General features: G+C 41.8%; 1 protein-coding gene across 1 annotated transcript in view; it reads left to right on the top strand.

The window, feature by feature from the left end:
* The window catches only part of LOC124723034 (glutamate decarboxylase), a 249638-nt gene that overhangs the window by 97220 nt on the left and 125778 nt on the right, over window positions 1-26640 (top strand). The window contains exon 2 of the mRNA XM_047248210.1: window positions 20417-20653. Within this exon, the coding sequence (XP_047104166.1) occupies window positions 20417-20653 (237 nt within the window). The remainder of the gene's footprint in view (window positions 1-20416; window positions 20654-26640) is intronic.

Below are 26640 nucleotides of genomic sequence, written 5' to 3' on the forward strand. Positions count from 1 at the left end.
ACACAGGATGATCAGCCGAAACACGACCGCTCCTCACCGCCTGCTGACGTAGCGTGCATGTAAAATTATGAAAGCTGAACAGAGGCGAATGGGAAATCATACTAGCCACGATACGGGGCGCAAATGGGGAGATCTACTGACGTAAGCAACCTTTTCAAAAGGAAAACTGTTTTGGCCCGGCGCGTAGGAACAAACGTCTCGGAAACGGCCAATCTGGTCAACTGTTCGAGCGCTACTGTGTGAGCACTTACAGAAAGTGGCTAAAGGACGGCGAAACCACGAACACACAATACGCCTCATCACAGAATGTGGAGGTCGGAAGCATGCCGGCTTTGTTAAGCAGGATAGACGGCGATCTGTGGCAGATCTGACGACAGAGTACAATGCTGGAACAGGCAAAAGTGTTTCGGGACACGCCGTTCGGTGCAGATTATTGAACGTGGATCTCCGTAGCAGACAACCCACACGTGTTCCCGTGTTTGATACAACGCCATCGACAATTACGATTGCGGTGAACGCAGGATAACCGAGACATGAGAGAGCATCAAAGGAAACGTGTCGCCTGGTCGGATGAATAACGTTTCTTGATACAGCAGGTTGAAGATTGTGTTCAGATACATCGTCATCTAGGTGAATGGCCGCTCGAGTCACACATCGCGCGACAGACACGGGCCGGTGCGGTCAGTACTATGCTATTGTGGACATTCACTTGGACTTCCATGGAACCCGTGGCAATAACTGAAGACACCATCAGAGCTGTGGACTACGTGAACATTATAGTGGACCACCTTCATCAATTCATGGTTGATGCGTTCCCCGACACCAATGGCATTTCCCAGCAACATTGTGTGTCACAAGGCCAGGATCATGCTACAGTGCTCGAAAGTGCACGATAGTGAACTCAGGCTTATGTCTTGGCCACATAATTCCCCTCATTAAAACCCAATTGGACGCTAATTGCGTGCTTGATCGGCGCCCACAGACTATCGGCGAGTAATTTTGGGAAATGGTGATCTGTACATAGACATCTGGTGCTGCATATCTCCGGAAACCTACCAAGGTCTTATAGAATCAATGGCACGGAGAATCGGTGCTACATCGCGTTCCAAAGATGGAACAGCACGCTATTAAGTAGATGATCATAAAGTTTTGGTTCATCAATGTACATACGCAGCAAGCCACTTCTCAGTGGATGGTGGAGAGTACGTTATACCATTGTTACCTATTTTCGGTCCTGTTCATTTCGCATACTGAGAGGAGGAAAAATTACTATCTGTATGCTCCTGGACGCGTCTTAATCTTACATATATTATTCTCACGATCCATATGCAGGATATATGATGGTGGCAGCAATTAAAGGCAAAGTGTTCTTCGAATACAGTTTGTCTACAATAAGTCAAAGAGGTTTCACAAGAACTGTGTTTCTTTCAAGGATTTCCCTTTAAATTTGGCGATCATTTCTGTTCCACTTTCATATGGGCGCTATAGACCTGTTAAGATCCTAGCGCGTCTCTGAAATCGTTCGATGAGTTTTTACAAGCCTATTTGAAAAAGACTCCAAACTCTGGAGTAATATTCCAGGAGTGATTGATTATACTAACTCTTGTAAGCAATTTTCTTTACAGTTACATTTCATTTTTCCAGAAACCTTCCAACAATTCTAAGTCTTCCATTCGCCTACCCTACTGCTAATTTTACCTGATCATTTCACTTCATATAGATTTTTAGTATTACACCTTAATACTTATACTATGTGACGTTCTTAAGATATACATCATTGATTTTGTAATCGGTTACTGTGACGTTCTTTCTTTTTGTTATAGGCTTTCTCTTACATTTATCTTCATTTAAAAAGATCTGCGATAATGACATCAAATGGAAATTTTTTTCCAAGTCTTTCTACATTTCCTTACATTCATCCTACAACGTTTTTTCCCCGTAGACAAAAACCAGTGTCCGTGAACAATTTTATGGCGCTGCTCAGCTAATTAGGTAAATCTTCCATGTATACTGAGAATATAAGAGGTCATACTGCGCTTCCTCGGCCATATTCATTGACAATTTCGTTTGTTTATTTTATTTTACGAGTCTAGTTCCGTAGGACCAAACTGAGGAGAAATTCTCCATGGTCATGGAACGTGTCAGTACATGAACTTCTCAGAAAAGTTAATAGTAGATAAAATAAAATTTAGACGAATTATACGTAGGTGACAAGCTGCTGAATATGTACTAGCATAGTTAACCATGTAACACAGAATAGAAGGAGTGGGCTGTGAAAGATTAATCATCCAGTAGAACTTACTGTGTTCTGTTAGTCAAATATTCGTGGAACCAATCACAAAATTGGAAAGATACTTCGTATATTCGTATGTTGCTTAGCAGTCAACGATGCGGTAGTGTTGGATGCCTTTCGGAAATCTTTAAACTGAGAAGCACAACAAGTGCCAGAGTAACAACCGAGTGAAGTAGCACAGTGGTTAAGACAGTGGATCCACATTCAGTAAGACGGTTGTTCAGTTTCCCAAATTTAGGTTCCCGTTGTTTCCGTGAATCACTAAAGGCAAATGCCTGGATGGGCTCCTTTGAATAGGGCACTACCGATTTAATTCTTCATTGTTTCTCAGTCCGAGTACACATTCAGTAAGACGGTTGTTCAATTTTCCAAATTTAGGTTCCCGTTGTTTCCGTGAATCACTAAAGGCAAATGTCTGGATGGGCTCCTTTGAATAGGGCACTACCGATTTAATTCTTCATTGTTTCTCAGTCCGAGTATTTGCTCGGTCGCTAATTACCTCGTCGCCTACGGCACGTAAAACCGTAATCTTCTACGGGAGCAACTTAAGAAAACAATTACAAAAGTTTGTCGAAGTGACGCAAATAATGGAAAGCACGTCCAGCGGCAGTGTTCTGCTATCCGCCATAAAGTTTTCACTTGTAACGTACAAGAAACGCAGCGTGCACTTAAAGCAGAACAAGAGAATTCACTCTCGGCAACAATCTTGAGCCTGTGGACAAGCCAAACTCTCCGCAGCATTCGTTCTCGTTGACGTACTGGTCTCACAGCTCCGTGGCAGATTCTCTGCATTTCGGAAAGAAAGGCGAGGTACCAGCGACGGAGTAAAGCCTTAACGTGGATCGCGAGCCGTGTTCAAAGGACGTAGTTGATAGCGCTCTGCCCGAGAATTCCAGGGGCCTGGATTCGAGACTTGGTCTTGCACAATCCTAAAGTCACGTACAATCAACACAATTTATACTTCGCACAAAACAATACGATTCATTTTCAAACACTATATATTTCGTAAAGATTGTTTACATTACACTTTCAAACACTCAGCGGGGTTCGGGAGGACACTGCTTCCATTACACCTTCGGTCTTCCAGAGTTAGCTTTGCCACTGTTCCTGTAAATTGCTTAAGGCAAATGTGAAATGGTTTACCTGAAAAGGATGTGTTCGATTTCCTTCCCTATACCTGTCCAACCTAAGCTTGGGCACCTCCTCTAATGAACTCGTTATTGGCATCAAACCTTACTTTTTTCTTTCCTTTACGATAAATAAACAGTTTGGTGGCTTTTAGGTTCTTCAGTTTTTCGATAAACCTACATTCTCACCTGATTATCAATTAATTGCTGTCACCTGATGTTCACACATACTCTACGCTAAATTATTGAGAGACGTGATGCTGTGTTTAAGACAATCAATTCATATTTAGTGAAACTTCCCCTTTGTATGTAAAGAATGACAGTGCTGGAAAAACTCTTACTTTATTTGATTTTCAAAGAGCTGAGCAAAACTGAACGTACTCACACAGTTCTCTCTTTACTTATTCTGATCATCACTAAACAGACACACAATATTTTTAGCACAACGCAATCTGACTTTCAATAATCTATACAAAAGAATGGCCCTGACTAACAATAACTTATATCTTTCGTGAATCACTTACCTCACAAAAATCTTCGTTACTCGAACTACTCTAATACAGCGAGCGCCAATACTTCCAGCTAAATAAAAGATTCTAACTACTGAAGGCACTAACCACTGATAGGCATAGTTAGCAAACGAAAGATTTTGATAGAGAACAAATAATGTCTTTACCTTAATAGTGTTCAAAAGTCATAATATATATATCAGTTCATGACATCCAGTCTTACAAATTTCCTTTTTCTGACGGACACACGTCCAGATCGTCCGCTCATAGGAACCTCTCAAAACTCTGGCATCTCTCTCCCCACATCCACCACTGCTGGCGGCTAACCTCCGACTGCCCAACGATACGCGCTGTTCACATCCAACTGTCCAACACTGCACAAGCGAATATTCCAACAATGAGTCCAACCAGCCACAGACCGCACACAGCGCAGTCAGCGATTTTCGTACAGAGCACTACGTGGCGTTACCAACGTAAAAAACCAAACAGCTAACTTACACTAAGTGAAGTAAAACGTTGATCCATATCCATCCTTCCACTGCACAACATTAACATCACCGAACAAAGGACTCTACTTTTCGTGGTTCTAAAGTAGTAAATCTAAAGCCCTTCACCGTAGGGATATGGAGCGAGTTTCCCTATACGTTACTTCTGACTACAAGAACAGCATACAGAAAACAGTCTTTCTTCAAGGCAACTGAACTGTCGCAACAGAAATGCTCCTCAACAGTTACAGCTTATTAACTCTAATGATCTCTCTGTTTATATAACAAATGTCATCCTAACCGCAGTGAGACGGCCGTAAATAGGGATAGGAATCGGCCGTGATACAATGAAGGATCGAGCCTGACATTGGCGAAAGGGATTCAAATAAGACACGGGAACCCTAAAGCAGAAGATCCAGCCAACTTTACAATACTGCTTCTGTGCAATATGGGCCCCGTTTGACGATTACGCGCCACTGATATGATAATCTCGAGACACTATCTGGTCAGAAGTATCCTGATAGCCCTTTGTAATGCGGAATTTACCACCAGATGTCACGAGAGGAGGACCCGCCAGAATAAAACGAGGCGGCGAGTATTCTGCTAACAGAAGAGAAGCAGTAACAGAAGAGTGGGCCAGTCACTGGCTTAGAACGTGGATTAGTCATTAGATGTCAGCTGAGCTACAAATACAGCAGGGGCATTTCAATCCTTCTAAATCTGCCCAAATCTGCTGTTGGTGAAATGATTGTGAAGTGGAAATGGTAAGGAGCAACTGCAGCTAAACCAAGACAGCGCAGACCTCGTGTACTGACGGACAGGAACCGTCGAGTATTGGCGAGGAAGGTTGTAAAAAAACGCTTGAAATCAGCGAAAACAGCTATTGGTGAATTCCACAGTGACTGCGAATGGAGTTTAAAAAAATGGTGTACAATGGCCGAGCATCTCCTCATAAACCACACACTTACGTAGTCAGTGCTGAGCGACGCCTGAGGTGGTGTAAATAGCGACGCCACCAGACAGTAGATGGCTGCAACGAGTGATTTGGGCTGATGAATTACGCTGTACCCTGTGGCAATCAGATGGGAAGGTTTGGGTTTATCGAATGCCTTGGGAACTTTACCTGCCATCATGTGTAGAGCCAATAGTGAAGCACAGAGGAGGTGGTGGTACGGTATGAGGATGTTTTTCTTGGTTAGGGTGTGATCTTCTTACTTCACTTAAGTAAATTCTAAATGTGGAAGAGTATGAACACATTTCACTGCATTGTCTACTGCGTACAGTAGAGGAACAATTTGGAGATGACTGTATCAGAATGACAATGCACCCTGTCATAAAGTACCATCTTTTAGGCAGCAGTCTGTGGGTAATAGCATTCTTTAAATAGACTGGCCTGCTGTGAGTTAAATGGAAAACTTGTGGGATGAGTTAGAATGCCGACTTCACTCCAGACCCCAGCGTTCAAGATCAGTACCGTCTTTGGTTTCGGGTCTTGAGGGGGAACGAGTTGCAATTCCTTCACAGACACTCAGCCACTTCATTGAAAGTGTCTCCAGCAAAGTTCAAGCTACCATAAAGGTGAAGTGTGGACAGACCATATATTAATGTCCACTAATAGGTAACCGGATACTTTTGATCACAAGGAAGTAAGCGAGGAAGATTAGGGTTTAACATCCTGTCGACATCGAGGTCATTAGAGGCGGAGCACATGCTCGGACAGTTTTAAGGACGGGGAAGGAAATCAGCCGAGCCTTTCAAAGGAACCACTCCGGGATCTGCCCGGAGCTATTTAGGAAAATCATGGAAAACCTAAATCAGGATGGCAGCGCGCGGATTTGGACCGTCGTCCCCCCGAATTCGAGTCCAGTGTGCTAACCAGAGCACCACCCCGCTCGATTTTGATCAGATAGTGTAGTCATACCTTCTCACATGTTGGAATATCAAGTGCAGGTAATATACCCGTTCTTCAACAACCACGACATCTGTTTGAATATTCATGTTAAACACTCAGACAGTCGTGAGAGCGATGCATTCGTGAAAGCGACCCGGTTTATAGGTCAAGACCTCTCTGAGATTTTAATCTGCTTAATTACTAACTTTGGTTGACTTCTTTCTTTCCGAGTTGAGGAAACAAAAAACTAAGGACTACTGTGCGTAGTGCCGGACTGGCTAGACGAAGTACGACGTAAAGAAGAATAAAGTCGTATATGTGTTGGTGGCAATACCGCTCGGCCCTCTTGTGGCTCTCGGGCTGGGGAACGAGGGAGTAGTGAGGATTCAGTTTGCCCTCGCAGCCGGCTTACTGCTGATCCCTGAGGTTAATGATTCTCTTCCTCCCTGCGCCAAGACCTCTGTCCCGGATTTCCCGCCTCTCTTTTGCAGGTACCAGCCTACCCATCTGTCAAAATGACACAATAAACGCCTCTAGAAGGAAGCCCATAATCTCTCGTTTCCTCCGCAGATCGCAGGGAACGAGAAATGATGAGACACATAAAAAGTGCCTACAGCATAAAATGTTACCGAGTAAAGGAATGAGGCTGTTACTCACAGAAACAACGTATTGCTACGTGGTGGTATAGAGAGTTTTGAGCGACTTATCCCGTATCACAGTGAAGGATGACAGCAAATGGATATTTTTAAACCAAAATAGCTACGCAAAAGTCTCAACTGTCAAAGATTAATTTTTCCTTTGAACAATAACGTTACGCAAAAATTAAGGTGCTGCATTCGCATTCTGGAGAAGCAGCGTTTAAATCCCTGTCTGCCCTTGCTGGTTTAAGTTGCGTGTGGTCTCCATAAATCGCTTCAGAGGCAAATTTTGAGATGGGTTCTTTGTTAAGACACCCCTGATTTTTCCCCGATCGAGCGGGAGCCCCGTTCCTACTGACGAGATATTAAGCCCAACATTCCGTAAGTTGACTTCCATGAACTTGAACATCATGCCACACGCAGCAGTCTGCTAGAATGTCTTAAATAAACACCTCGTATAAGCACCTTTAATGATATTCACTGACACTCAATTCGCCCATCAGAACCGCTTAAAAACGTGAATGCACTCTTTTCTTTCTTTCTCAGGGTGTGTATTAAATCGAAGCGTATAAAACAGTCTCGGCTTAAGAGAAACCATTTCAGTTCGAGACCGATGCGATAATTAGTAAAGACTGTAATACAGAGACATAATCTTCAACAAAGAAGATCAAATACTAAAAATTTCGAAATAATCCTAAATTGGAAAACACCTAAGCTAAAGAAGTGAACTCATTCTCAGCTAAAATTAAAGAACCAAATTAAATACGCGACAAAACTAAATCCTGAAAATTAATTTTTGGCGTACTTTCATGGTATTAATTACTGATTTATATTGAATTCAACGAGTTATTTTCCCGTATTCAAACGTTAATAAGAACAAAAAATCTTTTATAAGCTATATAATAAAAATGAAATTAGAAGTTGCTGTTTGAAAAATTTCCAAATTAAGCGCAAAAACAATTCTAATTAAATCGCATGGCAAGGACAGACCCGTTATCCGTTATTTTGCAGTAACGCACGTTGGCACTGGACTCTTCACTAATTTAACATCGATTAAAATGAATTCTTACCAAGCCAAATACCATTCATGCCGTATGTAGTCCACACAAAAGTTATGACGTATTGGTAACAGCGCTTGACAGTCATCATTTGCGAAAAATTTCACTGTGACTGCAGAAAATTAATTTTTAACTGTGTAGCATCTAAAACTATTCGAAATTGTACCTTTTCATTACTGTCTATATTTTGCCTCCATCTTATTTGACACCGGACGTTTTGTAGAGAAATGTTCAGGCGTCGTGTAGTTACAATATTTCAACGATTGAAAATAGCTGTACCCGTAGTAAGAGGTTTAAATATCTATTACCTGATAGTAATATAAAGCCTTCGTGCACGTTGAAAGGTCATTTAGAACCTAACCCACAAATATTATTATTTATTTTCTTATTTTTCAGTCCTATGTGCAGCAAATACTAGTATTTCAATCTGATGTCGCCGCTGGGTACCACAAAAATGCGGTACACGGGCAGGTATACCCGCCTCTGTTCCTTCTCATTTTTTTCTGTGTTATTTGAAATTTTCAGTATACTTTCTGCTTTTATTTGCCCTCTTCATAAAAGTATAAGTTTCCTGTCTCCCTCTTCACAGTGTTGACAGAGATTAACTCAGTTACATCACCACAGCTGTTACGACCCTCCGGTTCTCCACAGCTGTCTCTACAAGCAAATTTGCACAAAAATTAATTTTACAGTGGTACATTTACAACACCTCTCTGTGGTGACACTACACTCAAATAAAGTAGCGCACCGTCAAGAAACATTAAACCAGAGAAGTAACTAGTAAAACATCCAGATAAAGTAGCAGTCAATGTCACCAGGTTAATACAGCATCACACATCTAGTCTGAGTAAAGGTTGTGAATAGTCTGTTCATAAATCACAATCTACCAACATCAAGGGTTACAACCCTTTACAGGACTCTACGTTATATACCGGTAAAATAACGTGTCCAGTTACTTACATAAAATGGCATGTCCAGTCAAAGGTGAGCTAAAATTCTCAGTGTTTCAGCCACCTACCATTAAGGAAGATGGAGGCTTTCCCAACGAATGGAATTTCGCATTATTGACAGTGATCGGATCAAGAGAATTTAGTTGCACATTAAATTATACGGAAATATGTGAATAAACAGATGTCACACGCTCTTTTATTGCTTAAATAAACTTCAGTCAATCGTCTGCCCATATTGATTTATCTGTTTGGTGATGAATGTTGAATATTTCTACTGTTTCACCTGGCATACCATCTTGTGAAGAATGTATTAATTGTCTTCTGGTTGTAGCTCCTGGCATCGCATATAGGATTTAAAAGGAGAACTGGGCTCGTCCTTTTATCTGAACTCTTAACATAATCGGTTCATATAGTCTCTTGTAATAAACACCGTGACCAAATTTAAACGGATATAACGGAACGCCTTGTATAGTAAAGGAGACACAAGTACATAACGGATGAGTCCCACAGAATACAGCGATAGTGCTCCTTCTATCGGGTAGCCGAGCCTGGAAAGCAGCACATTGGCACCTAAAGGGAGAGTTTGAATTCAAACAACCCTACACGTCTCTGCAAATATAATATAAGCCCATACACAGTTTATACCATCTTCGGACCTGAGTTATGCTAAGGCAACCAATCCTTCTCGATGTAGATTACCTTGAGAGCAATGGATTTCGTTTAAAAACTCCAACGTTTGTATCAGCTGAAGCCCTACTGAGGTCTTTTTTTTTTTTTTTTTTTTTGTTAAAGGTGCTTGGAAGCATGTATGGGTGCCTAATTTCCTAATTTTCCGCTTACAAGAGCGTGTCACTTATGACATCTTCCCCGGATTCTAACCTACCACAGAGATATGCTCACAACTGAAAATCATAAGTACTGCACAATGTGTACCATTAGGCTGCACTGGTGCTGGGATGTCTCCTCACTAAAGTGCGCCTTTGGCTGGAGAATTAAATCAACCAACATATTCCAGAATGAAACCAATCAACATATCGCTCACGGATGCCTCTAAGACACCACGGCGCTCCTCCACACTGATTAACGTATGGTAATTGTATTTTACGGTAAACTTAAGATACAGTTTGTATTCTGTATTCTTCTATCTTCCTATAACTATCATACGACAAGAAAACAGATTGCAGTGGCGGAATGAAGGCGTGGGCTTCTTATACAAGACAATGTTCGTCCCGAATACCTGAGCTGATGAGCTGAAGGTTAAAAAGGGAGAGCGTCACCCGAATGTTTAAACCAGTGTCTTGCTAGGAGTTGAACGCTAATGAAAATTTTTAGTATTTGCTGGAGGACGTAGGCTTGGTCCCGCCATGCCATCACCCACTTCCCCACTATTGTCAAAGAACTAGGGGTTATTCATCTTGATGAACGCAAAGGATTTTTCGGGTACTCATCAAGAATGTTAAAGAACCGCTGTCACGTAGTTAAAAACAGAGTTGATCGTTTGCTGCGACTAACACCATTTTAAGGGGATAAAAATAAAAACTCTATCGTCTGCTTTCGGTAAAGAAATAGCCGCATAACTTCTTGAGTGATATAGTCAATAATTTCAGAGCTTCTGCACCACAACACTATTAATTGTAAGCTACTGGTATGTGAAAAGTATTTTGTCAAATTATCTGTCTATGAATCAAAGACTTGAGTAGAGAAATTCGCAACAACACGTTGTGGTCTTCATTTGAAAGACTGGTTAGAAGCGCGTCTCCGAGCTATCTATTCTGGGCATGTCTTTTCATCCCAGCACTTCTACATCTGCTCCAAGATGTTTGCTGTATTCAAGCCATGCACTCTATTTTGTTTTAAGATGTTTGCCATGCCACGTGCGTTTCACTTCTACAGTTACGCTTAAGTGTCATTTCAGTGTATTGTGTATAGGGTTCCATTTCTTCGATTTTTCATTCACTGATGCGACAAAACATTATGACCACTGACCACCGAGAGACTGAATCGTGGCTGTTGCTCTGTGTACACGTGATGTGGTGAGAGAAGTATTTCAGCGGAGGAGAGACAAAAGCGGCATCATTGTAACTACGATACAACCAATGGGTAAAAACACTGGTATAAACGAGTATGACAAAGAGCAAATAGTTATTATCCTTCATCTGGGAACGACCGTCTCGGAAACAACAAAGTTGGTCCGCTTTCGGCTTTCTACTGTCGTTATCTTCTACTTAAAGTGGTTGAAGAATGGCGAAACGGATAGGTTACAGGGTGTTGGACGTTCACGCCTCGTCACAGATCGGAGGCCTGCACGCTCTGTAAAACAGGATAGGCGGTAACCTGTGGCAGGTCTGACGACAGCGTATAATACTGGTGCAGCGACAAGTGTTTCGAAGCCCACTGTTCAGTGCACATCGTTGAACATTGGGTTCAGATGCAGACAGCCCCTATGTGTTTCCATGTAGACCCAACGGCATGGTCAATTATGAATGCAGTAGACACTGGATCGTCAACACTGGAACGTGGATAAATGGAAACGCGTTGCCTGGTCGACTGAATCATGTATGTTATTACATCAGGTGGACGGTGGTGGTCACCACCGCCATCCAGGAGAACCGCTTCTCGTAACACAGGCTGGTGGCGGCAGTATTATATTATGGGGACTTTCACTTCGCCTTCCATGAGACATGTGGTAGTATTCGAAGGCGTTATGTCAGCTGTGGAGTACGTGAACATTACTGCGGACCACTTGCATCCCTTCATGCTAAATTTTTTTGTCTTCCCTGGTGGTATCTTCCAGCAGGATAACTGTCTGTGTGACAAGGCAAAAATTGTGGTACAGTGGTTTGAGGAATATCATAATGAACTCAAAATGATTGCTTGGCGGCCAAATTCGCCTGATGTGAACTTCATAGAGAACATCTGGAACGCTATCAGGCATCAGCTGTGCGCCCACAAATCACCGGTCCGTAAATTACGGCGATTGCGTGACCTGTGGGCAGAAATCTGATGCCACATACCTTCTACAACCTACCGACGACCTTTATAATTCATGTCAAGTAGAATCGCAGCTGTATTGCATTCTGTATGTGGACTAATACGCTATTACGTTGGCGGTCAGTATGTTTTGCCTCATCAGCGTATGTGCGAGTGCTTCGTAGGTGTGGTAGTTGTGCGCGTACCAACTATGTTTGTGTGACATTGTTATTAAGGACGGCATCACTTGTTGCTTTTTCACCATATTGCTGCATGGGTCATAACATGCGGTAAACGTAACAAATTTTCTGGGATATAGCTAAGTAATGGTCATGGGATCGAAATTAGTTACTTGATTATAAATAAAAATAGTTTATTTGAAAATAAAGTAGTGGCCTACGCGGGAAAATTACTTCTTTTAAGAAATGCCTCATAGACCCATATTTGAAAGTCTTCTTTTCTCTATTTGCCTGAATGTTTTGTTTTCATATAAGACTACATTCCAGGAAAAACTTTCAGAAGAGATTTTTAATTCTTAAATTTATATTACATGATAAAATATTTCCTTTTTTCTGGAACTTTTTTCTCTTGTCAGTCTGCACTATCTATCCTGTTTACTTCTGTCGTCGTCAGTTATTTTACTGCTCAAGCAGCAATAGTAATTTCAGTGTCTGATTCAAAAAATGACTCTGAGCAATATGGGACTTAACTTCTGAGGTCATCAGTCCCCTAGAACTTATAACTGCTTAAACCTAACTAACCTAAGGACATCACACACATCCATGCCCGAGGCAGGATTCGAACCTGCGACAGTAGCGGTCCAACAAGTGTTTGGCGCAGTTGTTAGATCGGTTACTGCTGCTACAATGGCAGGTTATCAAGATTTAAGTGAGTTTCAACATGTTGTTACAGTCGGCGCACGAGCGATGCGACACAGCATCTTCGAGGTAGCGCCTAGAACCGCTCGGCCACAGTGTCTGACTCCCTCAGTATCATTTAACTTAATTCTACTACACTCATTTATCTTGAGACATTATCCATTCTGTTCAGACGAACTTCCAAATCCTTTACCGTCTCGGCCACAATTTTAAAGTGATCGGTAAACTTTAAATTTTATTTATTCTCCCTGAACTTTAAATCATTTTCCAAATTTTTCTTTGGTTTCATTTAGAACACTTTCGGTGGACAGATACAATAACATGGGGCATAGGCTACAACACTGTCTCACTCCCATTACTGTCTCCCTTTCTTTCCCATTAAATTCTGTAACTGCAGTCCGCTTTCTGCACAAGTTGTAGATAATGCCTCCCTTCCAGTATTTTATACCTCACTTGAGAAGGACTGTTTTCCAGTTAATGCTATCGATTGCTCGGTCAAAAAATACAGATGCCATAAATATATATTTGTCTCTCTTTTAATTTACCTTTATAGTAGGTCGTAGAGTCAGTATTTCCTCGCGTGTTTCCATGTTTATCCGGGTACCAACCTAATCTTTCTTTAGGTCGACTTCTAGCAGTAGTGCCATTCTTCTTTACATAATTCGTAATACCATTTTTCAGTCATGACTTACTAAACTGATGGTTTGCTAATACACCTGTCAGCATCAACCTCCTTTTGTATTCGGGTGATTTTCTACAACATAATCAAGGAGATTGAAACACGTCAGGCACAAAGAAAGCAGTGTAAACAGTATGTAAGCTTGGAATCCAAGAAAGGAGCGAGAATACTTCGGATATTTCTAAAGCAGACACATAAAATTCCTGTCGATAGTTGGTTCAAATGGCTCTGAGCGCTATGGGACTTAACATCTATGGTCATCAGTCCCCTAGAACTTAGAACTACTTAAACCTAACTAACCTAAGGACATCACACAACACCCAGTCATCACGAGGCAGAGAAAACTGTCGATAGTTATTTCAGGTGCTCTTTTCCCACGATAAGTCTAAATATAGATAAATTTATTGTTTTTATATGAGAGTGGCTTCTCAGTTCTCCGCTCTTCTTATCCAGTCTGAGCTCTAAAGTAGCAGCCACCAATCAGGTGGGGATACGATTGTTCCATACGGTTTCGCAGAGCTACAGAAATCATTTCTTATAAGACCAGCAAAAGACGTCAGCGTCTGTAGTTATTTGGGTCCGTCGTATCATTTTTCTTATGCACCGAGAGAGAGAGAGAGAGAGAGAGAGAGAGAGAGAGAGAGAGAGAGAGAGAGAGAGACTGACAGACAGAGAGAGTGTCAATGCACATTTACAGTCCTGTGCAGTAGACCCAGTACCCCAGATCTGTGTAAAACATGTGTGTATTCTCTTTAATGATTCAACTCTTTCTTAGCAGTAATACCGTCTTCACCAGAGCATTTGTTAAGCGATTTTGTGATATCTACTGTTTCCTTTATTATAGGGGATTCTGAACCAGGATTTGTCCCTGGTTTTTCGAAGAAAAATTTTTCTTATAGTGCATCACAGTTAAGTGTGTCTTGAATATTGTCCACCTGTATCGTAAAGTTTTTTCAGAGTTCGTCTGGAATGTTCCATTTGCTCGACCGAAACACGGAGATGTTGACCGGTAACGAGATAAGTTCCCCTTGAAGGTCTTTTAAAATCTTGAAGAAGTCCTGTTCTAAATTAACTTTTCATAACTAGGATTCACAGTCATGTGAAATTCCTTGAAAGACATCATATTTACGACAGTGACTGTTACACTTTTTATTTCCACTATTGCAAATTAGGCCTTAGGCCATTATCAAGTGCAGATGTTTTGGCTTTAAGCCATGTCTACTTTATACAAGTTGACACATTCATATGTCGTTGTCATTTGCTGCTATACACATTCGTAACGCTGCTAAGTACGATATATGGACATGCGTGCTCGCACTACTTAGCAGCATTACGAATGTATATAACAGCAGATGACAACGACATATAAATGTCTCAGCATGTGTAAAGAAGACATGGCTTAAAGACAAAACATCTGCACATGATAATGGCCTAAGGCCAAAATTGCAATAGTGGAAATAAAAAGTGTAACAGTCACTGGCGTAAACATGATGTCTTTCAAGAAGTCCTGTTCCATTTCTATAAATCTGTTTTTGCCATAAACTCGTTTTTCATTACGGATTATTTTGGAGTTCATTTTCTGCATCATTCAGCAGTTCTGTGTCCATTCCATTCATTCCTTTGTTTGATGAAGGCGCTCCCGCTTTATCACAGATTGTGTTCCACTATCGGTTTTCCTGTCTTTTAAGGTTGTCCTTATTTCAGTGCTGATGTTTGTAGCGTGTTGCAAAGGCCTGAGTAGTGTCTACTCTACTGAATTTTGTTCACGTATATCCATAATTACAGAAAGGTCAACAATGGGCTCATCAAAAGACTACTGGCCGGTCGCAGGTTCGAATCCTGCCTCGGGCATGGATGTGTGTGATGTCCTTAGGTTTAAGTAGTTCTAAGTGCTCAGAGCCATTTGAACCATTTTTGAAAAGACTACTCGACAGTATTAACTCAAAGAGGATCATAATCGACTGGTAAGAAAAAATTGAGTGATTTACAAGACATGAACGTCACAGAATAAAGCTTCATAAATCGGTTAGCCTTTGGAACATTAGTAACAGATACACGGGAAAGCTTCAAAATAAGACCAGCAAGAATCAGTCAGAGGAACTGAAGAAAAAATGATGAATCCATGAAGAGATTTTGGGAGACTAAAAAGACAAAACTTATCATGCCACCTAACAAGTTGAAACGTGCACCTTAAGTGGGCAAAACTAAGAAATAAAGACAGAAGAAATGAATGTGTTGTATCTTCTACGGATAAAATATGTCATTAAGATTTTGCAAATAGAGGTAGTTGTATTCTGCGGTCAGTGATCCTCCGACGCTCCGGCATAAATCAAGCAACCTTATATTTACGAGGTCCGCTCCTCGGAAGAGCAATAGGGAGCTAGAGCGAGTCTCTATAGACAGGCTGTTTATCTCCGAAGTCGATTGCATAGCTCTCCGTATTCCCCGTCGTGGTTATATCGATTGCGTTGTAATTGATAAACCTTGTCACACGGGGGCAATGCGGTGATAAATCACGCCAGTATCTGGCCGCACGTCAGCACCGCGCCGCTATAAAACAGGCGCTATCTGCCGCCCATGCAAAACGCGGGGGGTAGTCAGGGGGCGCAGGGGGGAAAAAACACAAAGCGGCTTAGCATCTGCATAATAAGTGTGTGAAAGTTATTATAGATGGCTTTTATCGGCGGGCGGCCTCTTGTTTGCGGAATGCAAACCCTCGCGGCTTAGGGGTGCGCGCCAGATTGTGCGGCCGTACTGCATAAACACAGATACTGGCCGCAGGTGCTGAGCGTAGCGCAGCACAGGCTTGCGGCGGATGCTGTCACCCTGTGAGAGGTGTGCGTCTGCAGAAGCACATTAAACCACCACTTATGACGTGTGAAGTGCTTTTTCACTGACTGATAACAATAATGATTCATATTTTCTGCGGCTTCCTTTCATCGCAATATGTAAACGTTGTCTTAATTCGTAGTTCCACTTAGATATCAACGACATATGCTGGTGAACAGTCCTCGAGACAGATTCTTTAGTACTTTTACAGTAAGCAGACATACTTAGAACGTAACGCTAAAAACGAGTGGACGTTCAGGTGAGCGTGAGAGATACGCCGCCAGTTTTACCAGTTCGATAGATTCCAGTAAAAATGCTGCTACCAGTACTGGTGCAACAGCCGTTGAGTAGCATAAATCCGCTCTTAACTACGTCTACATCTATACACATACTCCGCAAACCACCATACGATGGGTGGCGGAGAGTATCCTGTACCACTATTAGCCGTTTCCTTATCTCTTCCATTCGCAGATAGAGCGAGGGAAAGCTTTATGAGCCTCCGTATGGGCCCTAATATCTCGTATCCTATCTTCGTGGTCCTTACGCTAAATGTATGTTGGCGACAGCAGGATCGTTGGGCAGTCAGCTTCAAATGCCGATTTTCTAAATTTTCTCAACGTCACCTTTCCCACAGGGATTCCCATTTGAGTTCCCGAAGCATCACCGCAACACTTGCGTGTTGTTCTAACCTACCGGTACCGAATCTAGTAGCCCATCTCTGAATTGCTTCCATGTCTTCCTTTAATCCGACCTCGTGCGTATCCCGAACACTCCAACAGAACTCACGAATAGATCGCAGAAGCGTTCTATATGCGGTCTCCTTTACGGATGAATCACACTTTCCTAAAATTCTCCCAATAAATCGAAGTCAATCATTCGCCTTCCCTACCACAGTCCTCGCATGCTGGTTCCGTTTCATATCGCTTTGCGGTGTTACGCCCAGATATTTAAACGAGCGTGTCTAGTAGAACACCACTAATGCTGTATCCGAATATTACGAGTTTGTTTTTCCTACTCACCCGCATTAACCTACATTTTTCTACGTTCAGAGCCAGCTACAATTCATCACACCAACTAGAAATTTTGTCTAAGTCATCTTATTTCATCCTATAGTCGGTCATCTTCGACACTTCGTACACCTCCGCATTATCAGCAAACAACTGCAGACTGTTGGCTGCCCTGTCCAACAGATTTAGCGACCTTGGTCTTCTAAGTGGATTATATTTGTTTATTGAAACTAACAGGACTTGGAGGCGTACGCAAGAGTTTTAGAAGGTATATATACAAAACACAGAATATACAGTGACGGAAATGGTAAGTTTACAGCATGAACACCATGCTACTAAACTCATACTCCCATGTTTCCATGCATGTGGAGAACGATGATAAAAATTTCATCTGTATGAGAACTTATCTGCGGTGCGTTGAAGTCTCATTCCTAGAAATGAAGAACAATGTGAGAACATTAGGGCTTATCGGTGTGTCTAACGTTGATGGGAATTTAGAGGAGGAGATCGCAACACAACATGCTCAGGAGGCATGCGCGTGCACCTTCTCGCCATCTTTTGGATGTTAAGAAATGTTGTATAACTGGCATGAGGGCCATAGAAACATCATACCGGCAGGCAGCATAGACAGCTGACTGAAGCTGAATGACTTCAGAAAGAACAACGCAGAATAACAGTGTAAAAAGAAGAGTGGAGGCTCAGGTCCTTGAACGGCTACACCACGAGAAGATCGTAAGATTGTTCTACTTGCTCTGACGAATAGACGGATAACAACTGCTGAATCCAAGAAGAAATTACAGGCAGCGTGTAACCAAAAATCGTTTGGAACGGATTACTAGAAATTGGGTTGAGTGCTCAAGTTGACATGTGTCGCTTATGTTTAACACCGTACCGAAGACAACAGAGACTTGTATGACGTAGAGACAGAGTCAATTGGGATATTGAGTGAGACTTTCTTGGGTAGACAGCGATGAGTTCCGCTTCCGTTCGTGGCAGTCAGAACGACACTGCGGTTTCCCTAGACGGCATATGAAAGTTCACAGAAAGCAGCGATTCTCGAGACCCATACCTCTCCAACTCCCGGAATCATTTTGAGAGAAGCTGCTGGTTATGACAAAAGGCCTGATTTGATAATTGTTAAACGGAGGCTGAATGCTAGCCACTATGTAGCAAGAACGGTAAACCCTACTGGCATAATCTTCATGACCAGAGTACCAAATAGTATACTGCATCACTTGATGGAAGAACAGATATTGCAGTTTACATTCTAAGAGGCTCGAGGAATGTACGGTTCCTTAACTAGCATACCCGCCTCCTGAGCTCTTACCCATACAGCATCTCTGAGAAACGATGGGAAAACATAGACTTTCCTATCAACCTCGGAGCAGCAATCTTCACGAACTAACGAAGCATGTGTTTCAAGGATGGCAAAAAAATTAATCGTGATGATATTCGAGGGCAGTGTGCTTCCATACTATAGTGAATAAAAGAGTGTATTCATGACCGTATGGGTCACACTTCATGCTGATGTTTATGATGGACATTAGTTTCGAATGGAGCGAAAATTTAATCATTTAAACCTACCACTTGACGAACATCTAACAAAGTCGGTTGGTTGGTAGGGCGATTTGGTGTAGGGGACCAAACAGTGAGGTCATCGGTCCCATCGAATTAGGGAAGGATGGGGAAGGAAGTCGGCTGTGTTCTTTCAAAGGAACCATCCCGAAGTTTGCCTGAAGCGATTTAAGGAAATCACGGAAAACCCAAGTCAGGGTGGCCGGACGCGGGTTTGGACCGTCGTCCTCCCGAATGCGAGTCCTGTGCTAACCGCTGCACCGCCTCACTCGGTCACAAAGTCGGATACATATCTGATTGGAACTTCATAGAGAAATAATTTCCATTTTTGCATTTCTGGAGCATTGTATTTTCGTATTAATAAAATGCATGATTGGCACAGGCTTTTAATCACTTCTCTATAAAATCAAAACCAATATCTAAATATTTTGTGAGCCTTTCTAATTTTAATGTCGCACATTTGGGCCTACTCTACCACTGTCTCTTCAATTTATTCTTTCTTTACATTTGTATTTTCACTCATGCAGTCTATCAACTTTAGAAACAAGTGGAAAACCATTAGCTGAAAACGTCATGCTGTACATTGGCTACATCAAATTTCTTACCCGAAGGAAGGAAGATTATGGGCTTAATATCGAAACGGTGATGAGACCGTCTGAGTCAGTGAAGGAGCTACCATTGGACGAGGATAGGACAGGGTATTCACCGTAGCTTATTGAAAGGAACAGTACTGACACACATCTTAAGTGGTCTGAGGGAACCACGGGAAAACCAGTCTGGACGACCAGACTGTGCCACCCGGATACCTGCGATATATCCTTTCAGTTGGGCACAGTACGCACACGGACATTGTCGTGCAATAAATAAATTACCTGCGTTGTCGTTACATAGAATATGCTATGAATAATCCACCTCAGCTTTTGTTGCTCACAGAGGACGTCACAACTGATTATATGTCCTCGAAGGAAATGTTCGACGAGCGGCAGTCCCTCACTGCGAAGTGATTATTATCATTATTTGCAGTAATATTGTAGTTTTAATCATTTCCTTTTACACAATGTGAGTGACAACATCTTACTCATTATCTGTTACTCTCAGTTGTGTGTCGTGCTAATGTAAAATGAAAATCTAAAAAGCTTGTACAACTAAACGTTTTCTACGTAAACATGAAGAAGAGTTAAAAGCGGCACCCACACAAGTTTTAAGTATCCTAAGGTGTGCTCGTGCAACAGCATGTCAGAACTCTGGAAACATGGCAGAAGATGTGTAGTTGTGTAACAGATAGCTGTTGTGATTGGCAAAGCTGAGGTGGTTAACTGAACGACGCTCCTAGCAATATGGACAGAATGTGAATGTGTTGCTCACCGGATCACGGAAGGCGCTTCCTTGTAATTTATTCGAGGCTGTTCTCACTCTAGTCTTCAAATCGAACCATTACCTTAAATTTGAGCTCAACCTCCCCCACATGAAATATGATCTATATTTATCTCTGTCCGTTACTAAAATGTATGTATTTCTTTTTTACAGATCTCCTGCCGTACTCGAAGGATGGCTTACCCGTGACGAGAGAGTTCCTGCTGAAGGTAGTGGATGTACTGCTGGAATACATCAAGCAGTCCCACGACAGGAACGCCAAGGTGCTGGAGTTTCACCACCCGGCAGAGATGCGCTCCTTGCTGGACTTGGAGCTGCCCGATCGCGGCGTCTCTCTGCAGCAGCTCGTAGACGACTGCCAGACGACGCTCAAGTATCAGGTCCGCACAGGTAAGCTGCTGCTCAGCCGCGCCGTACTTGGGTTAACGGAAGTTCACCAATTGCGGGATATCCTCACAACTGAAAATTTCTTAAAGCAAAAAACTCCGTATTCAAGCCCTGGTAGACCGTGCGATGTGGACAGGCCGCTTTGTCATCCTGCCCCATGTGGCGCCATGTTGAAGCGGTATGGAGGGAAAGTATCTTAGGCTATCTCGTAAATATTTCATAACAAATCGTTCCTCACACAGTGACTATACTGTCTATCATTAGAATTCATAATCACTTACCGAAGTTACTTGACGAGTTATTAGAGCACAAGACCATTCACAAGTTGACAAGCATTAACAACCCCACGACAGATCTTAACAGAAGTAGATTAGAGGCAACATCAAAGTAGAAATACCATATAACACCGACGTAAGGCAGGTGTAATGAATAGCAAATAAAAGGTCATATTGCGTTACTAAACCGAGTGAATTTATTACGAACAAAAACTGACAACAAAATAATGCTGAGAACTAAATGTCGAAGTAGATTATAGCTATGCAAAGAACACGTGCATCTTTATAGACCCGAGAGTAAAAATATAAATGTAATGAATAGAAAATAACTTGATCTTCCAGAAACCGTAGACACGAGTGATAAGGGGAAAGAAGTCTATCACCAAATCGAAGGTTTTACGCGAACTTGGAGCACTGACGAGTGGTTTTAGAATTCGAGCTTGCCTGGAATTACCGGCCTAAGGGGCTCGATTCGTGTTCTTTTGATGCTGACAGGGCTCGCGAGTGCGACATTCAGCTCTGCAATGAATTTGCATCTGCCGTCATCTTGTTTTTCATCATGACTTTCGTCTGCGTTGGGACTTAGCGGATGATATTTTTCCGCTCTCCCCATGTGCAGTATAAATCTTAGGAAGGGTTCCTCTTAAAAACCAGACAGGACCAACATTTTGCCCACATTCTAATGCAATGAGCTCCGACATAATGGACTCATCAGTACCCAGATCTCGGTTCTGATATTTGCAACGTATTGATGACATTGCATAGACGCCATTCGTGGTGAAATACAACAGTGCAATCTGAAGGCTACGCTCGCATCTGCATTTACGTTCAGTCAATCATATCACGCAGTGTTTCCATATTTTTGTCCATCAATGTATGTGCCTTATAAGACGCATCTATACGAAAGTAGAAATGACACACGGACGTAAAGAATGCTTAAGGGTTTCCTGAAAGAAATGAATCCGTTGTTGCACCCGCTACTGTCTAAGAGTTGTGTAATCACTTATTGCGAAAAAAAGTGAAATCAAATACTGACAGTGTCAGCAAACAATACACTAATGAGCTAACGATCCACAACTAGGTAGTCGACGGATCAAGAAAAGTTCGTCAGACATCAACATAAACTGAAGCAGTCATCTTAATTAACAATTTTTACTAAAATTCTGCACGAAGTGGACGACAGTTAACAGATGGGATTAATTAAAATAGTAGTAGTTTTCTTGAGGGACAGCTATCGAGTTTTGCTCTTTTTTGTCACGAACTACATTTGAAGCGAACTTACGTGTTTTGATGGGTCACAACCACTTCCTTTCTTATAATTTTATAAACAAGGAAGGCAGATTGGAGCTTTGAGATTCTTGTTTTCGTGTGATAGAATTCGGAACCGTGTTACGATGTTGACAGTCATCATTTTTACAAAATTTTTAAGTAGTAGTTTTAACTGATTACATGATACTGAAGTTCTACATGATAGTGATGACTTACAGGTATGATCTTCTCTTAATTGAATTTTTCTTCGTATCATACAATAAAATATATTTTGAGAACAAGTAGATTGACTTTACTGTTCAGATCTTACAGACGCCCAAAGAGAGCAAATTGTTGATGCACCTTAAGCAGGTACATCAGTGACAATACACGTAAATTTTCTAGGGTTGCCAGAGCTATAGTATCTGTACAGATTTCGGGGTAAAACTTGGTGTGGTAAAGATAACTATCCAAAATTACTAATAGACAGGAGGACAGAGGACGTTAACGAGGACTGTTGTCTCTCTCAAGAAGACCATTACCACCAGAATGCAGTATCGACGAAAGCAGTACGAGAGGAAATGCATAGACAGAGCTACTACTGTTAAACATCAGTGGTCCAGGTGAATCCAAAGAACATGCTCCAGAGACGCAAGGAGCACAAAATTTGGACTGCTTACCAGTGGCGTAGCGTGGTTGTAAAGGTTGGGGAGACTCGATATTTATTATAGGGAGACAAAATAGTACAATAAACAATAATTTAAACAAAAGGCGTCAAATATAACAACAACAACAACTACTACTACTACTACTACCACTACCGCCGCCACTAATAATAATAATAACTAACTTGTTCAAAAAACGATGAGAAATTTTTAGAACTCCAGCAGCAAGAGAAGACGCACTTATATCTTCTTGTACACAAGTGCAATGCGCCTGTCTTCTTTCCACGAATGAGTCTATAACTCGGTCTACAAAGATCTGACCACTGGATAGCTCTCCAAGTGGTGTCTTTTCTATTGCTAACTTGCTCAAACACGACAGCCGGGTGTTGGACATTGAATTCCTTAAATAATTCTTCACTCGTTTAAGAGTACTCATGCTTTGTTCACTGCTTGCTGTAGTTGCGGGTAGGGTCAAAACCAAACGCAGGAACTTCGTTGTTTCTTCATAAACAGAGTCTAAAGCAATGTTAGCAATGTACTTTAAGAGGATTCTTGGAGTTAAGTGTTTTTTCACATGTGCGTATATGTTACACAGTGCATTTTCAAGTTGTTCTTGTTTCAAAAAAGGGTGCTGTTCTAATAACTGAAGCAGTTTCAACTTTAGTAATTCGTTTTGATAGTTTGGGAAACGCTTTCCGTCCAAAAGTTCACAAACTGAATTTGGGGAAACTCTTGAAATCTTCTTTCCATCTGAACAATTTGCAGATCCAGTATCTCGTAAGTTAGTGCCCTGAGAGATGTCTTTTGACTGTCACGGAATGATAAGTAGCCATTCAAACACAAACTGAATTTAATGCATTCATCAATGAATGTTTCCGTTCTTAACTGTCGTAATTTTCTAAATACAGTTCTTATTTCGTCATGGCAAGCAATTATACTGGCAGATTTTGACTAAAGAACATTAAAGAAATGAACAACATAAACAAAGCACCCTCGGTAGAAACAAAGCAAGTAGACATCGTAGGATCATCCATCCGTCGTTTCATTCTCACAGCACAGCTCAAAGATTCTGGGTCCCACTGAGAGTCTGTATCATCAATTGTATTACTGAAAACACTATATAGCTCCGAGAAAAGACTAGATATTGTTGAAACTGCCCTGAAATGAAAGTTCCAGCGAGTATTCCTTGCATGTGGCAGTTTAGATCCTTTCTCAGTTATCAATACACTTCGTTTTGGTGATTTGTTGAAAAACGAATGGAGTGATGTAAAATCGCTTACAAACATGCGTACTTGTCGTATAATTTTGGAGGCATGTAACAGTACCAAATTCAGTTAGTGTGCGTAAAAATGAATAAACAGCGCATAGGAACAGAACTGCTTCACCAGTTGTTGTAGTCCTCTTTTTCTGCCTGCCATTACTGAAGCACCATCATATGTTTGACTAACCACTTTTCTTTCCACATTCCATTCTTTCAATACTGTATGAATAATGTTTGACAAACCTTCAGCAGTTTTATCTCCAGAAACGACGTAAAATCCAATGAATCTGTCCTCAATTTTGTCGGTAATACTGTTTCTGAATATTATACTCATTTGACTCTTGCATGACACATCTAATATTTCATCAGCTTATAATCGAAATGAAATTGTAGTTCTGAATTTCAGACCTTACTTTCTCATTAACTGCCAGAGTTATCATTTCTATTACATCATTCTGTATATCTGGAGAAGTTCCTTTAAAGGTTGAAGATGATGACAGATGGTGTTTGAATAAATGCTCTCCTTGAGCTAATTAATCCAACAATTCCAGATAGTTATCTTTGTAGCTGGAGGATTCATCTTCTCGATGGCCGCGAAAGGCTAGTTCTTGTTTACAAAGAAATACAGTTGCCTGAGTAATACAAGCCAATACTCTCGTGTTGGATGCAACTTGTTCGTTGTATTTTATTAATGTCAGACGAGCGACTTCAGAAAGAGCGTGCTCAATTCTACTTTTGCCGAATAACTGAAATGATTCTATGTTCTGCATGTGACGTTTTGATATCTGATGCTTTGGTGCTTTCCTGTCAAAGTTCTTTATTGTGCAAATGCCCTCATTGCACCATTCCCTTTCACCACCAAACAGAAGACATATATAACAACATAATCTGTTATTAACTGCATTCGCAGTCAGCCAAGTATACTTTTCGTACCAGGCTGTCTGAAAAGTGAGCTTTGTTTGGCTTCACTTAAAACTGCACGGAGTATAGGAGTAGGTTGTTTGTCCTTCAATTCGCACTTTTTTTTCGTACGGTACGTTAATGTAGAAAAAGGCGTTTTTAAAAAAAATTCTATAAAGTATTCAGTTCTTGCTCACTCATGTTGGCGACACAACGAAAATATGCACTAAAATCACACAAGAATGACTATGAACACAGACCGCGTGACTGTTGACTTCCGTGTTAAAAGCCAGCATAGAAGCACCAGAGACTAGTCTCGATACCTGCTAGCAAGTGCAGCGCACCGGCCTTCGTGGAAGAGGGGAAGTGGAGGGGGCGCAGGCGCACACAGCCAGGTAAGAGAAGGGAGGCGGAGACAGACCAGTTGAGTCTCAAGCAGGCAAATACACCAATACTCAGCGTGCGGCGCTGGCTACGAGACTGATGTCTTCGCGCATTTAGAGCTCTTAGCAGAAAGTTATTTATATTTTTGTTATGAGTTACTATTGCATCTTTTTTAAGCACGAATACAGGGGAGACTAAGTCTCAAAGTCTCCCCACACGCAACGCCACTGCTGCTTACCAATAAAAGTATTAATGTGGTAATACGAATTCACTTCTCTTGTAGTAAGTTGAACGACTGATGAAGCAATTATATCATACTGCCTTCTACCCCAAATAAAACATGGTGGAAGGTACACAGACTATCTGATCAAAAGTATCCGGACACCACTATGTAATGCAGAATTGAACACCACATGTCACGGAGGCGGACCCGCCAGTATAAAACGAGGCGGGGAGAATTGTGTTGTCAACAGCCAAGTAGTAACAGCAGAATGGGTCGGTCAAGAGAGTTCAGTGATTTCGAACGTGGAGTAGTCAATAAACCCACCATGGACATTGCAGCCCTTCGAAAACTGCCCATGTCGCCTGATGGTGATGTGATCGTAAAGTGCAAACGCGAAGGAAGAGTCACAGCTACCCAAGAACAAGAACCGGCAGATCTCATGCACTGACGGACAGAGACAGTTGTAGAGCACTGTGTGTGTGAGGGGGGGGGGGGGGGGGACGATTGCACAATCACAGCGGTCAAACAGTTCCTTATAAGTCACACATTTTCGTGTTCAGTGCTAAGCGACGCTACTGGAGAGTGGTTGACTGGAAACGATTAGTTTGGAGTGCCGTTTGGAGTTTTGGTTCAGCGAATGCCTGGGGAACGTTACTTGCCATCACTTGCAGTGCCAACAGTGAAGTTACAGCGAAGGAAGGGAGATTAGTGTTTAACGTATCTTCGACAACGAGGTCATGAGGGGCAGAGCACAATCTCTGATTAAGGAAGGATAGGGAAGAAAATAGGCAGTGCCCTTTCAAAGAAAGGAGGTGGTGTTCCGGTATGGGGCTATTTTTCGCGGTAAGGTTTGATCCTCTTATCTCGCTTAAGTAACAGCTAAATGCTGTACTGCATAGAGTAAAGAACAGTTCGGAGACGATTATTGTTTGTATCAGCGTGACAATACATCCTGTCGTGAAGCAGCATCTGTGAGGCAATCGTTTGAGGATAATAACAGTTCTGAAATGAACTGGCCTGCCTAAAGTCCCGAC

This window comes from Schistocerca piceifrons, chromosome X, assembly GCF_021461385.2.
Source record: "Schistocerca piceifrons isolate TAMUIC-IGC-003096 chromosome X, iqSchPice1.1, whole genome shotgun sequence".
NCBI classification, from domain to species: Eukaryota; Metazoa; Arthropoda; class Insecta; order Orthoptera; family Acrididae; genus Schistocerca; species Schistocerca piceifrons.